The sequence below is a fragment of the Onychomys torridus genome, chromosome 22 (genome assembly GCF_903995425.1).
Source record: "Onychomys torridus chromosome 22, mOncTor1.1, whole genome shotgun sequence".
Lineage (NCBI taxonomy): Eukaryota > Metazoa > Chordata > Mammalia > Rodentia > Cricetidae > Onychomys > Onychomys torridus.
The window spans coordinates 39,874,088-39,889,174 of NC_050464.1; the positions used below are offsets into that span (position 1 = coordinate 39,874,088).

Consider the following 15,087-nt stretch of genomic DNA (forward strand, 5'->3'; position numbering starts at 1 on the left):
TTGGACAGGAACTCTGACAGGCCAGGTGACACCCAGCAGGACCCTGTGCCTGGCTGTGCATTTGGGAGCTAACAGAGGTTTTCTCTGATCACCATTCCAGAGCACATAGCCCACTGGGGAGGGAAGGCCACAGGGGCTGCGTGGTCTGTGGGGGTAGAAGTTTGTTCATATCATGGAAGATCTGGAAGCAGAGATCCCGGGCAGGAAGCAGGACAGATTCACTTTAGGCCTGCCTCCAGCGCCCACACTGCTGGTGAGGCCTTATGTCCCAAAGATTTCATAACCTCCCAGATGGGAATGGAGCATTCACACAGAGGCACCATGGGGCACATTTCAAACTGGAACCAAGACCCAGTCCACACTAAATCGTCCATCTGAACCCGGAAAGTGCTGCTTCCTGTCATGTCTCGGCAGACCAGGGCATTGGTCTCCTTTGCCCTGACATGGGGAGCCTCGTCTGAGGGCAGTGGGGAGCTGGGTGCTGTGGTGCTGTATGATCATACCTGAATCCCTCCTCCTCTCCTTACAGAACCAGCTGAAACAGTGCTTCTCCAGGCGAGCCCCCGAGGCCAAGGACACTGACACCCTCGTGCATGAAGCCGACAGCCAATATGGGACCTGGGCAGACCAGGACCAGAATGGAGGCAGGTAGGAACACACCTGAGTGGAGCTACCAGACACCAGGCGACACAAATCTCTGCCTTGGTGGGGGTTTCTGTTGCTGTGGTGAACCACCATAACCTGAAGCAGCTTGGGGGAGGAAAGGGTTAATTCAGCTTCCACTTCCACATCCCTGTTCATCACCAAAGGAAGTCAGGACAGGAGCTCAAACAGGGCAGGAACCTGGAGACAGGAGCTGATGCAGAGGCCAGGGAGGGGTGCTGTTTACTGGCTTGCTCCACATGGCTTGTTCAGCCTGTGTTCTTATAGAACCCAGGACCACCAGCCCAGGGATGGCCCCACCCACAGTGGGCTGGGCCCTCCCCCATCAATCACTGGTTAAGAAAACGTCTTACAGCCCAATCTGATGGAGGCATTTCCTCAGTTGAGACCCCCCTCCTCTGAGATGACTCTAGCTTGTGTCAAGTGGACATAAAACTCTTCAGCACAGAATCTATGTGGCTGACTCAGAGATTTCTGCATTTTTAAAGACATTTTATCAGGAAGGTGCCATTGTTGTAATAAAGGGCATTAGAAAGCCACAAAAAGATGGAAATAAAGGACAGACTGTTGACGACAGGCAAGTAGCCTGGACACAGCCAGGAGCATGCAGGGACAGGCAGGCCCACAAGGACAGGCATACAGACACCCACACTGGGACAGACTGACACACAGGGACAGACCCTTGTAAACAGGAGGCAGATGGCAGATCCGCAGTGCAGGTGATGGTGGTGACAATATTCTCAGGCTTGTTAAACCTGAGGTTCTCCACATGCATCCAAGGTCAGCTCCACTCGGGTCTTGAAACATTTGCAGGCTGCCGGGCTGTGGCATCCTTTAATCCCAGCACTCAGGAGGCAGAGGCAGGCGGATCTCTGTGAGTTTGAGGCCAGCCTGGTCTACAGAGCCTTCCAGGACAGGCTCCACACACACCCCAAAAACAAAACATTTGTAGGTGACTATGCCATACCACACTGTCGAAGTCTAGTCTCCCCAATGTGAGACACAGGCCGGCTACACAGCATTGAGTATGTCACTCGGGGATTAGCTTTGTGCCCCGTGGGGGTTTTTCCACTGTGAAAACATGCTAAAGACCCACAGACAGCAGGCCTCCCAAACCCAGGAAGCCAACATACACAACTACAACAAACAGTAACAAATACAAAACCAAAGGGCCTTTCGGCCCTCACGCAGGGTCACACCGGCATCTGTCCATCTGACTCTTGATGCTTTCAGCTATCTGCGTGTGTTTGTACCTGCTAGTACACGAACTGGTCCATAAGTCATGTGTGCATGTATATGACCTGCAGGACCTTCTTCTGCCTGGCTGGGAGGGAACTCCTGGGTCAGCGATTGTGAACTGCTGAAGGGTAGCAGCTGTGACCCCCGCCCCCCCCAATGGAAGTACAGGTTGGATGAGATGAGTCTTCCCCATAGGCCCTCCCTCCTCCGTAGAAAGGGTAGGTGCTCGGCATCTGCCGCAGGCTCGGTGCATGTCTGACTGACTAGCCCTGTGGTCTGTGGACATCATGCAAGCCTGGGAAACTGAGGCTTAGAGAGAGACAGGGACCTGAGTAAAACATGTATATCAGTAGTAGCTGAGCTGGTCTTGAACCCGGGACCCCATCTCTCCCACTGCTGGGTCACTGCTGGGGTGGGGTGGGGGCTGCTGACCGTTCTGCTGGGTCACACTGTCAGAGCTGCCCTGAGGTGGAGCTGCATTAAAAATGGATGAGGGGAGAAAGGAAGCCAACCAGCTGGACTCTTCCCATCTCTAACCCCCCTCTGCTAACCTATGACTTATGTGTGCAGCGAGCTTCCTTGAGTGATTCTGTAAGTGCCCCTGCAGGAGCCCCCAACTGCCTGGTGATCTGTTCTGGAACTTGTTCCTGTCTCCTAAGGGACCCTGAGCACCGTGGGTCCCCCCCCCCCCCCCCCCCCCCCAGTCCTCCAGCTTCTGTCTCAAGACCTCAGAGACCTTGGTGCTTCCAACACTGTCTGCCCCCTGCTGTCCTCCAGAGGAACTGCAGCCTCCGGGACCAGGCTCTCTTTCCTTGGACGGTGGTGCCCCCTGCTGCCCGAGGCTGGCTCTTCCCTCAGCCTCTGGGTTTGCGCCCTTCCTGTTAAGGTCCTTATACTCAACTGTGAAAGCTGGGAGCATGGGTTCTCAGTGAGTGAGCCAGCCAGCGAGTGGGTGACTGGCTGGCCTGCTGAGGCAGCCATTGACTGAAGCAGAAGGCCCGAGGCCCAGTCTTCTCTTCTGGTGATTAGGGACCTTCTGACCCCTTGCCATTGTCCAGTGGAAACACAGCCTGAGCTGCCCACACTGGTAAAGTGTGTTTTGTCTTGAGAAAGATCTCCATGGTCAGTGTTAGAAGTGGACTGACATGTCCCAGCAAGCCTGCCTGCCTGTCTTCTCCGTACAGAACAACCTGAGTTCTGAGGCATCTGACCTGGCCCTCTTTTCTCGTCAGAGCATTGGAGGTTCACACATCTCTTCCCCCCACAGCCTGTGTTGCCTCTCATTTTTATTTTATTATTTCTCTTGCTTTATTGTTTATTTATTTATTTTTGGTTTCTGGGCACAGGTGGTTGCTTTGTAGCCCAAGATGGCCTCCAACCCCTGACCCTCCTGCTTCCTCCTCCTGCGGAGATTCCAGGTGTGCTGCCATCACTCCTGGTTCTGGTCTGGTCTCTCCTTGGCCACTGGAGACCGCTGGCCGCTGTTGCCAGGAGGAAGGCCCCTGAGGTCCCTTGGGTCTGAACACGTGGATCCACATGTTCACGACCCCTTGTGCTTGGGATGGAGTGTCCTAGGCCCCCTGTGAACACTGTCACCTTCTGCCTCCCCTTGCAGTTTTGGCCCCGAGTCCCCATCGTCTCCTGACAGCAGTGCTGCGTCTGCCGGGAAACACCAACCAAGTAGCCACCTGTCCTCGTACACAGAGTCCACATCAGTGGATCAGCACGACAGCTCCAGGGACCGGCGCAGCTCCAGCGTGGACCGCTCCAGTTCCGAGCTGGAGTCCACAGACGGCCCAGAAGGGCCGCCTCCATCAGATGCTTGCCCAGTGGAGAGAGAGGATGACTTTTCCTTCATCCATGTAAGACTGAAGCTGGGGCATGGAAACAGCCATTTCTTATTTAAAGGAAACCGTGGCCTATGCACGATGGCCCGCACCAGGATGGGGGCAGTATGCCAAGAACCTTTGTGGTAGGCACAGGACACAGCCTTAGACAGGGACCCTCCTTTAGCATAGGACAGCCCCATACCAGCCGTGTGTCTTGAGACAGATGTCCTCACCACTCTGATCCTCAACTGCCTTACTCACTAGTAACTAGCACATCCAGCTCCACGGCTTCAGAGGTGATCACACATATCCAAGGCACAGCTTGCCGTGAACACTGACAGGTCTGCCTGCAGTTTGCAGTTCCTGGCTGTGGACAGCCTGGGGCAGACACAGAGAAGAGCCTCTTCAGGTCCTCACTCAGCAGAACATGGGCACCAGACATGAGGGGCTTTCTGTGACAGCATTCCAGGCACAGGTCCCCTTCTGGGGGTCCCCCAGAACCGAGCTTGCTTAGGTTCCACACACAGCCACCCCTCAGGTGCCCACTGTCCTGAGCCACAGTGTCCTGCTGGTCCTGCTGAAGGCTCTTCAGGACCAGAACTGGACTCCACTCTGCTGCAGAAGCCCTAGCCTCCAAGGAGGATAGGAAGCATTGCTATAGCCTACAAGGGACCCTCACTCCTCATGGTCAAACCCCTGACCTCACTCTTGGGCAGCTGATGCTCCAGATGCCCCTGAGGAGCTTCTAATGGGCCTCACAGGGGACCCACAGTCCACACACAGCCAAGGTCTTTCCTCTGGCGTCTCTAGATCAGAGGTTGAGCCTTCCAGGACACTGCCATGTGAATAGGCATGGCGCCCATCTCTCTGGGTGTTGTAAGGATGTCAGTAGGTGATGCGATATGTCATTCACTCAGCAATCATGGACCGATGTCTCACTGTTGTCCAGCCTTGCTGCAGGTCATGTGTACATATATGTGTCACATGACACAGATGTCTTGCTGGACGTTTCTTTTTGAACTCTGAGCACTTCCTCTTTGAACCCATCCTAAGCAACAGTGTCGACATCAACAGCCGCCGGTCCCTGGTAGCTGGCTCCATCCCATGCCCATACTGATAACCAAGGGGTAACATCCCCTGCCTGCCTTTAGATTAGCAGGCTGACATGGCTGCTGAGTCTGCCCATAGGCTGGTGGCCCTAAGTCTGAGGTAAACTGAGGTCTACCTGGGATGCCACCATGACTTGGGTATCCTGTGGGGACCATTCAGAAGCTGATCAGGGAGATGTCCCAGGGTGGCCTGTGAACATGGAAGTACCACCCCCTTATTGGTGCTCTATAGGTGGCCCCTCCCCTCCCACCTGCACTCTGGATTATCATGGGGGCCCCAGGGAGCACCTCTCGGCTCAGGGACTCCTTGAATATGGTTGTTATAAAGACAAATGCACTCAGCAATGCATTCAACAAACAGAAACCAGGCATGAATTATGCTCCTAGTGTATACTTACTCCCATGCCTGTGTGATGTCACAGGCTGTGTGCCATTTTTCCCGTGTGTCCAGTGCTGTTCTTGGGCATTTCCTGCATGATTTCCATGGCGAAGTTGAGGCTTACAGCCTCGACGGTGCCATTGGAGCATGGCACACCAGCCCATGCATGTGGTGATATTATGCTCCCCAAAATATTCACCCTAATAAACTCATCTGAGGTCAGAGAACAGAACAGCCACTAGATTCAGAGGCCAGAAAATGGTGGCACACACGCCTTTAATCCTGTCACTTGAAAGGTGGAGATCCATGCGGATCTCTGTGAGTTCAAGGCCACACTGGAAACAGCCAGGCATGGTGACTCACACCTTTAATCCCAGGAAGTGATGGCAGGAAGCAGAAAGCTATATAAGGCGTGAAAACCAGGAACTTTTAGGTTTTTGAGCAGCACAGTTCAGCTGAGATTCACTCTGGATGAGGACTCAGAGGCTTCCAGTCTGAGGAAACAGGATCAGCTGAGGAACTGGCGAGGCGAGGTGCTGTGGCTTGTTCTGCTTCTCTGATCTTCCAGTGTTCACCCCAATAACTGGCACTGGGTTTGATTTTATTAATAAGACCTTTTAAGATCCCTGCTACACATGCACCCCTGAGAATACCTTGTGTATGAACAAGACTGCATACAGTCCGTGGGTGGTCCTTTCACTGACTTCCTTCTCGCCACCCCCAAAGCAAACCTCAGTCCTCGACTCCAGTGCCCTGAAGACCCGGGTGCAGCTGAGTAAGCGAAGCCGTCGCCGGGCTCCCATCTCCCACTCCCTCCGGCGCAGTCAGTTCAGTGAGTCTGAGAGCCGGTCCCCTTTGGAAGAGGAGTCACACAGCACATGGATGTTCAAGGACTCAACAGGTACGACCACGCCTTCCACTTGACCTGCATACCGCTCTGGGCGGGAAGGCGTGACCCAGGAAGCTGTGGCTTCTTGTTCTGTAGAACTTGCCGTAAGTGGGGTTTTAAATGTGTTCTGAATCTGTGTGTGGCAGTGCCTGTCTGTAATCCTAGCAGTTCGGGAACAGAAGCAGCGAGATCTTCATGGTACAAAGGCAGCCTGGTCTACAGTTCCAGGCCAGCTGTGATAACGTGACTCTCTGTAAAGAACCAAAGGGCAGCCGGGCGGTGGTGGCGTGTGCAGGCAGGTGGCAGCATCTGAAGAAAAGAGTGGGAAACTCCTGCCCAAGTCCAGATGGACCAGGGGTGCCCTGGTCCTCCTGCAGGGCTGTGAGGAACCACCAATGACCCAGAGCCCTTCTCTTAATAGAAGAGAAGTCGCCCAGGAGGGATGAGTCTGATGAAGAGCCGCCCAAGGTGGAGAGGACCCCTGTCAGCCATCCGCAGAGGATGCCTGTGTTCCCAGGCATGGACCCAGCCGTGCTGAAGGTACTGGGTCTTCCCAGGAGCAGCCTGCTGAACAAACACCTGCATGCCTCTCCCTCTTCCCGTCCACCCTCGCTTCTGTCTGTCCCTCATGACCCAACCAACGCCGTTTCTCCTCACTCCCTCCATCTGTCCATTATTTGGCCTCCCTCCCTCCCTCTCTTCCCGCCTATTGATCATTATTGAACCAGCCCCCCTCCTTCCCTTCTCCCTTCTCCCACTTCCACGGCACATCCGTTTAACACCCTTCTGCCTCCTTCTGCCATCGGAATGTGGGGCTGACAGGATGTGATACTGCCCAGCTTCCCCCAGAGGAATCCTGTCCATACTGTCTTGAGTCACCCCTTTCCAGCCCGTTCCCCAACCCTGGGGGACAGTCGCCCCTGCCGCGTGCTTGTGGGACCCAAGTGTCACAGGCTTCGCGTCACCGTGTAGATGTGGGAGTGATTTTGTTGGAGCCTCCCCTGGGACAAGGCTGTCAACCTCTTAGTCCCCCTTCTCACCTCCTGGGTCAATCTACAGCTCCGATTCCCCACTGCTCTGTGAGGTGTCGCCGTGGAACCGCTACTAGACGAGGCTTGTCCACAGACAGCTACACTGGGCCCTCCTTTCTCCCCAGGCTCAGCTGCACAAGAGGCCGGAAGTGGACAGTCCTGGCGAGTCTCTCGGCTGGGCACCCCAGCCCAAGACCCCAAAGTCGCCCTTCCATCCTGGGGTGCTGGGCAGTCGGGTGCTGCCTTCCAGCACAGACAGAGACGAAAGGTGAGGATGGGGATACTTTCTGTGCTGTGTGTGTGTGTGGGGGGGGGTTAGATGGGGGTGCACGCTCTGCACTGTCAGCTACAATTGTAGCCCAGGGGGAGACAGCAGGAATCTCAAGGCCGCTCTCCTCCCACACCTGACCCAGAACTCCAGGCCACATTTCCAGGAACCCCTGCTGGGTACAGTCCTCTGCAGATAGTTGGACATGGAGGCACCCTGCCTCCTCTTAAGTTTGGGAAGCACCTTTGTCTTGGGGGAGTCGAGAGGCCGAACCGGTCGGCTGCCCTTCACTCACGGAGGAGGCAGCTGCTCCACCCCAGTCAGGCTGATTCTGTGCACGGATGAGACCCGTGTAGCCCAGCTTCAGGTCTCAGGCCAGAGCTGACGGTGGCCCTGCTGTGAAGGGCCCTGTGAGCTGAAAAAACCACATGACCACTGCATGCCTCACTTTCTTCATCTGTGATCTCCTGGGGTAGCTGTTAAGTTGAAACGGTAACTGTGTATGAAGCCCTTTCCTTGGCCCCGTGCATAAAAGTCTCACCATGGAGGATGGGTTGTGCTGGGAAGTCAGGGCATGAAAATCAGGACTCCTGATGTAGGGGTGTGGGGCAGTCATGCTGCAAGAGAGCGAAAGTCAGCAGAATGCAACCCACAGGCTCTTTCCGGCCCACTGTCTGCTCTAGTCAATAAAGCTTTATGACACCTAGCCATGGCCATTCTGTTATGCACGGTCTATGGCTGTTGCCCTGTTAAGACCTAAGACAGCCTGTAGCTCACAGCTGGCCACATTTACACTCTGGCTATGTGACCCCTGCAGGTAGGAGGAGCTCTCAGCACGTACCAGAGGAGGAGGGTGCCCAGAAAGGCCTCCCTCTGGGAGATATACTTTTCCTGAGTCTTGATGATTAGGTGGGCCTCACAATATGATGAGAGACTTCCAGGTACAGCTCTGCTGTGTGCTCAGGGCCTGCTAGCAGGGCACATGACCAAGGCACAGAGACGGTCTTGTGGGGGGAGAAAGACAAAGTCAGATTGAGGCTGGCTCTCGCTGAGGTGTACTCACTGTCCTGGGAATGGAGGGGGGTCCCAGAGGCATCTGTGGACCTGGGCTTGGGCCTCCTTCTCTGCCATCAGGCAAGACTGGGCCTAAAGTCTGGGGACCCTGAGCGGTCTGTCTCTGTTTCAAGACTAGGGGACAGATCATCCTGAGGGAGGTCTGCCTCCACATGACCAAGTCACCTCATCCCTTATCCCTGCACTGCCCAACCATGTGAGCAACTTCCCTAAGCCCTGCCTGGGCCAGGAGCTTTCTCTGTGGGACTGTAAAATAAGTCAGCTACACACATAGACAGACAGACTTACACACAGAGGTGGGACAGCGTGGTAGATGGAGGGCTTGGGGCCGTGTTGCCCTGCCTTGGAGGAACCAGGGTGTGGTTCTCCCTGGACTTAGAGGCATTGTGGTTTCAGGTCAGAGGGGACCTCACCCCAGTGGCTGAAGGAGCTGAAATCCAAGAAGAGGCAGAGCCTGTATGACAGACAGAGTCTGTATGACAATCAAGCTTGACCAGGTAGGACCTGGGGATGGAGCGCAGGTGGGGGTACTGAGGCCCCTGGGGCCTGGGGGCCTCAGGAGGGAGGCAGTTACACAAAGGTGGGTGTTCTAGATTCCTGTAAAGAGCCTGGCGAAGGGCATCAGGTAACCAGGGCTCTGATCTCACGACCTTGACTTCCCTGTTGCCCTCCAAGCCCCTGGGAAAGGCGGGGACATGAAAGGCCAACTTAGCCAGAGAAGTTTCAGAGGTTTGCATAGGGAAGTCTGTAGTGTGCAAGCTGTGTGCTTAAACTTTAATTGGAGACTGGTATATAATCAGTCAGTCCCTTGGTGTCCACCTGAGATCTATTTCAAAGGCTCCACAGCACCAGGATCTGAGGACCCTAAGGGGCTGGGTGTGAAATGTCTGTGGTCTGCGTAGAACCTCCACATCCTCCTGAGCACTTAAGTCGTATTTGTTAGTGTATAAGCACGTGGTGTGTGAGGGCACATGTGTCATGGTGCGTGTGCAGAGAACAGTTCTGTGGAGTCAGTTCTCTCCTTCCACATGTATGTGGGACCCAGGGATTTGAACTCAGGTCTTCAGGCTTGCACAGCAAGCCTCTTTACCCCCTGAGCCATCTCGCTGGCCCTTGAAGTGACCCGGATGACTTCTGACACCTCACACAGTGTGTGTTGGCTGTGTTGTCAACCTTGCTGTTGTCTAGGCGATGCTGACGCATCTGCACATGCTCGGTACAGGTGCATCATCACTGTGGGCTTGACTGACAGTGAGGATGGGGGGGCCCAGACAGGTAGGGCTGAGTTTACTTAGAAGTCATGCACTCAGATTGCTGTCTTCACCTGCAGAGGTCGGCAATACCCGTGTAGTGGTGGGGTCCCCCACCTACCTGAGAACATGAGATGGAGGAGTTCTACTGCACCCCAGCATGGAGAGTGGGGTGTGTGCTGTAAAAGCTGGCCTGGGTGTGGTCAGGAGAGGCCTGCCCCCTGAATCACAAAAGGCAAAGCCCGGCCTGAGTGGACGTGGTGCTGTTTGGAATCTGCAGGCCCCACCCTGTTGGTCTATTTTGAGGTGTTTCTGGGGGGTGGGGATTGCTCCCTGGAGCTCAGAGTCTCATGCTAGGCCAGTGCCCTGCAGATGCTTCTCAGGGCTCCCCCACTCCAGCACTGTCTGTCGAACTCCAGACAAGGCTAGACCGTTCCCAGCAGACTGTGAGTTTGACTGCAGGAGTTAGGGGGGAGTTGCAGATAGGTATACATCATGTGCCACAGATAGGTATACATCATGTGCCACAGATAGGTATACATCATGTGCCACAGATAGGTATACATCATGTGCCACAGATAGGTATACATCATGTGCCACAGATAGGTATACATCATGTGCCACAGATAGGTATACATCATGTGCCACAGATAGGTATACATCATGTGCCACATATTTACATATATGGATGGACAATGTGTGTGTGTGTGTGTGTGTGTGTGTGTGTGTGTGTGTGTGTGTGTAGCTCATAAATCCAAAGGATGAATAAATTCCCAAGCAAGGCCACTCCAGGGTGGTGGTGGAGGGTTGGGCAGGGTCTTGTGTGAATTCCGTGTTGCTCAATGCTGACATGGAGTTCAGCATACATGCAGGCACTGGGTACTACTGTTCTGGTCTCCACGTGCCCTGTGCTTATGACCCATCACCCCGAACAGTCCTTGCTTCATGGTGAGTGTCCAGAGCCATCTGTTGTGATTTTGAAATCGGTGATAGAATCTCCAGCGACCCCACTGGAGGAAGTTAAGGCTCAGGGGAGATGTTGCAGTTGGCTCATTGCAGCTGGACAGAATGCCTGCCCCGTTCCTCACTAACCCCCTCCAAATCCTTCCCTGGGAGTGGTGACACTCAGGAGGTGCAACCCAGGGCCTCCTGCACCTTCGGGGTGCACCTGAGCCCCAGCATAGGCCAAATGCCCTGCTAACCAAGGACTGTCCTCTCTCTGCAGATGGGACATCACTACACCCATAAACTCAAGCCTTAACCGCCGGACGTCAGAACCCGAGGCCAAGCCACCCGCTCCTCCCTGGCCAAGCTCACGTGCCTGGGTCTTGCTGCCCTGAAGACACTGTGCTGAGCCCCATCTGGGTCCCTACAGGAAGACCCTGCTCCAGGACCTGCTCCAGTCCCCAGGAGGAACTTCCAGCTCTCCTTTCAGAAGTGGATTGGCCTTTGGTGTGACAGTATGGCCTCTGCATACACCTCACAGGACCCTCTCAGCTGGAGAAGAGACCCTCCCTGGGCAGCCCTTCTGGAAGGACTTGGACAAGCAAGCTTGAACGGCTCTCAGATGGCAAGGGTCACTGTCCAAGCATTACGCCAGTGTCTCCCGGGTTTTGATTTTTTTTTTTTTCTTTTTGACGGGATCATCTTTTCCCACTTAGAGCCTGTGTTCATATTTATAAGCACACACCCAACACCCCCGCCCCGTTCTGTCCGTACACTTACCCTTCCTGTGGGGCTGTGTGCATGTTGGCCTGTCTTGCAGCATTCATGGTTGCTTTAGAGGGAGATAAAGCAATAATGTAGCCAATCTTCTTTGACACTTGACATGCGCATGTATCTCAGCACGGACGGACAGCAGGAAGGGACAGACAGTATCCAGTTGCCTCAGGTTGCCTGACCCCTATCCATGCCTATGAAAGCGTGTGAGTCTCACCCTTGTCCAGGGCTGAGTGGCTCTTCTAATTTCTGTGGGGTGGCCTGCCCCTCAGTCCCAAGTGTCATGAACCTCAGTCTGAATGGTCCGTGCCTTGGCCACTCACATACCAGACCCGATCCGGGTGTCTTTTTCTTTCTCATCTTTTCTGAACACCTGTGTCCTGCTGGAGTGAAGCCCCCACTAAGTCAGCTCAGAACAGACACAGCCCTACCCCTGCCATCCGTGACCCACCTGGCCGAGTGCTGGTCCAGGCCCATCTGGATGTTGATCTAACTGAGAGACTCCTGCAGTGGGAGCCTCAGGCTGGATCCTGGGCCACAAGGTCTACGATGTTCTCCTTCGCATTCTGCTAGCTGAATGCTCACTCCCGGGAGTCTCAATCCTTATGTACTCTGGACACCCACTGGGTCTCGTTTCCTTTTGGAAGTCCTCAAGGCCACATCAGAAGCTCCAGTACCAGCGGTCACCCCAGACGTGCCAGGCCAGCCGCCCACTGTGCCAGCAGCTTCCAGAGACCTTTCTCCAACCTTGCCTTGGTGACGTGCTTGTGCAGTTCCAAGGTGGTCCATGGCTGTGGAGGGCCCTGGGTCGGGTGTTCTGATAGATGCCTGCCTGGCACTTGTGCCCACCACTGCCCTGGTGTCCTCAGCGGCAAAAGTCGTTCTCTGTAAATCCGTTACTTGCAAATGGTGTCAAGACCTGCCTCCCTGTCTTCCCACCTCAGCTCCTCTCTTAATCTACCCTCTCTGCCCGCTTTCCTGTTGGAAGGGTGTGGTCGCAAAGGATGGCAGTCTTTGGTATCACTGGTTTAGGACAGTCACCTGCACCTGGGGGCTGAGGTGTTCAGCACCAAGGAGACTGCAGGCCCATCCTGCACCCTACCTGCACCCACCTGCACTCCCATCTGCACCCACCTGTATCCTACCTGAACCCCCATCTGCATCCACCTGCACCTCACCTGTACCCACCTTTATCCTATCTGAACCCCCATCTACACCCACCTGTATCCTACCTGGACCCCCATCTGCATCCACCTGCACCTCACCTGCACCCACCTCTATCCTATCTGTACCCCCATCTGCACCCACCTGTATCCTACCTGAACCCCCATCTGCACCCCTGCACTCCCATCTGCACCCACCTTTATCCTATCTGTACCCCCATCTGCACCCACCTGCACCTCACCTGCACCCACCTGCACCCTACCCTGTGTTCTGGCTACCGACAAGAGCATAATGTTCACACTTTCTGCATTCTCTGCCTTCCCTGAGCTAGTGGTAAGTGGCATCCCTGAAATCATTTGGGGCTCAGTCTCCCCGCAGGCGCTTCCATAGTTCCGTTTTCTGTGTTGTTCTGTTTTTAGATCCATTGTGTATGCTGTAGCACTTTTGATCTGGGAGTGGCTTACCAGGGACTCCCTTTAAAACACACTAGCAGGGCTGAGGGTGTGGCTTGGTGGGTGGAGTGTGTGCCCAACACACAGGAGGTCCTGGGTTCTATTTCCCAGTACCACATAAATCAAGTGTGGTAGTACATACCTGTGATTCTAGCACTTGGTGAAAGGAGGAAGGGTTGGAAGTTCAAGGCTACATAAGAAAGTTGGAGGCCAGCCTAGGCTGTAAATCTGCTCATGTAACAACAAAACCCGCAACATTCTTCTCATGTTCTTACCCTAACTTCTCCTGACTCCTTCCTTCATCCTGGGCATAAAGAAGCCCATGGTGACAGGAAGTGTTCTGTCTTGAGTATCGAAAGGCAGAGGAGAATCAAAGTGACCTTTCTTGTGTGTCATTACCTAACTTCTCACGCTTGATTGACGAGAACTCAGTGTGATTCCACGTGAACACCCACATACTGACCCTCCAGAACCCAAGATCTGACAATCTCCCTGGGTCGGGAGTGACCCTTTTGGTGCCACTTGGCCATGCCCCCTGTTTAGAGTCGACGCAGTGCAGGGAGTGGGGGTCCTTGCTCGGACCCTTGGTGGAGTGGAGAGAGTGACTCAGTTGTTTCCTTTTCTAAACCAGGTAACTGGGGGTCAGTGTGCTGTATGCTACTCCTTGGGTTTCTCCAGGACCCTCCACTAAAGGAACCTAAGATGCCTTAAGCATGTGTAGTTTAGACATCTGCATCTCCCCAAGCCCCCCTCCTGGTAACTGGCTGTCTGCACAGTCCCACGCATGCTCCATATGACCTCCTCGTAGCCCATTGTCATTTTGACATCCGGCCTTTGGATACCACCCCCACTCCCATAGATAGGCGGTCTCCTGCATTGTCTCTGGCCTCACATGCAGAGGTCTTTGTCCTGTGAAGTCATAAGGCACTGTGGGGAGCCCTCAGCTCCTGCAAAGAACCAGGTGGTCCTGGGGACTTGGGAGCCTAGTGTAAAATTTATCTGATGGCCTCATGTTGGGTAGAATGCAGGGACAGACAGGACCAGAGGGGTTTGTATCGTAGAGAAGCAAGCCAGGTTTCTGTCTAGAGGCACATTTTCCTCCTGCAGTGAGACCACTTCTAGGAACAGACCCAGGTCCTCAACCTTAGCTGCTGAGCAGAGATTGGGGAAATCCTAGTGTGCTTTCTTTCCCTCAGGGAAACCCAGCCAGTCTAGGGGAGGGCGGGGGTAAGGCCTGCTCTGTCAATCCTGGCTTTAGCAAGCACCTCCTGGATCTAGGCTTGATTGAAAATTGAAAAGCCACGCCTATCCATGTTAATATTCAGGCCCTGGAAAGTCATTTTAGCAACAGAGATGTTGTGCCCTCCAAATGTGCCTTTGCCCCACCATGTGTTGATAGGGAGCCTTGCTGGGGACAGTCTTGAGGTGGAGGGAGCCCCAGGAGACTAGCAGGGCCCACTCCACACCTCTGAGTTTGCCTTGGCCTCAAGCCCCTCAGCGATAGAGGACACCATTGACATTTCAGGAAGGTCACATGCCGGAAGGCTGAAGCCATGTCAGAAGGCAACAGGCAGGATGAGGCTTCACTTGTCCCTGTCCTGTGGTCCCCATTACACCTCAGAGCATCCTTTTGTCTCTGTAGCTCCCACAGGAAAAGACACTTCACAGCCTGCATCCTTCACCCTCCAAGAGTCTCCTTAAACTGTTCATATCACCTGTGCCGTGACAATCCCTGGCGACATCGAGCCAGCTAGAATCTCTGCTATCCTCTAAAGGACAATCCACTCTTTTCAATGTTCTGGTCCCGTGTCGCCTTACAGATCTTGTTATATGGGGCTCACAGAGGTAATATATTGATATGCGGAAGGCATTTGTACCAAGTTGTTTCTTATTCTGTTCAAGAGTGATCATGGTCCTCAACGTGCTTTGTATGCTGGGGCGGGAGGGTGGAATTATATATGTCACTATAGGGTATATTTTCCTAATTGTTCTTCTGGGTCCCGCCTGGGATGTTTGCGACA

General features: G+C 54.2%; 1 protein-coding gene across 5 annotated transcripts in view; it reads left to right on the forward strand.

The window, feature by feature from the left end:
- Positions 1-13,200, forward strand: part of Kiaa1671 (KIAA1671 ortholog) — a 141,281-nt gene extending 128,081 nt beyond the window's left edge. For all 5 annotated transcript variants that reach the window (XM_036172023.1, XM_036172024.1, XM_036172027.1 and 2 more), the window contains 7 exons: positions 530-648; positions 3,518-3,764; positions 5,946-6,120; positions 6,530-6,648; positions 7,265-7,407; positions 8,878-8,978; positions 10,957-13,200. In XM_036172023.1, coding sequence (XP_036027916.1) covers positions 530-648; positions 3,518-3,764; positions 5,946-6,120; positions 6,530-6,648; positions 7,265-7,407; positions 8,878-8,974 — 900 coding nt within the window. In that variant the 3' untranslated portion in view covers positions 8,975-8,978; positions 10,957-13,200. The remainder of the gene's footprint in view (positions 1-529; positions 649-3,517; positions 3,765-5,945; positions 6,121-6,529; positions 6,649-7,264; positions 7,408-8,877; positions 8,979-10,956) is intronic.
- Positions 13,201-15,087: the final 1,887 nt, after the last annotated feature.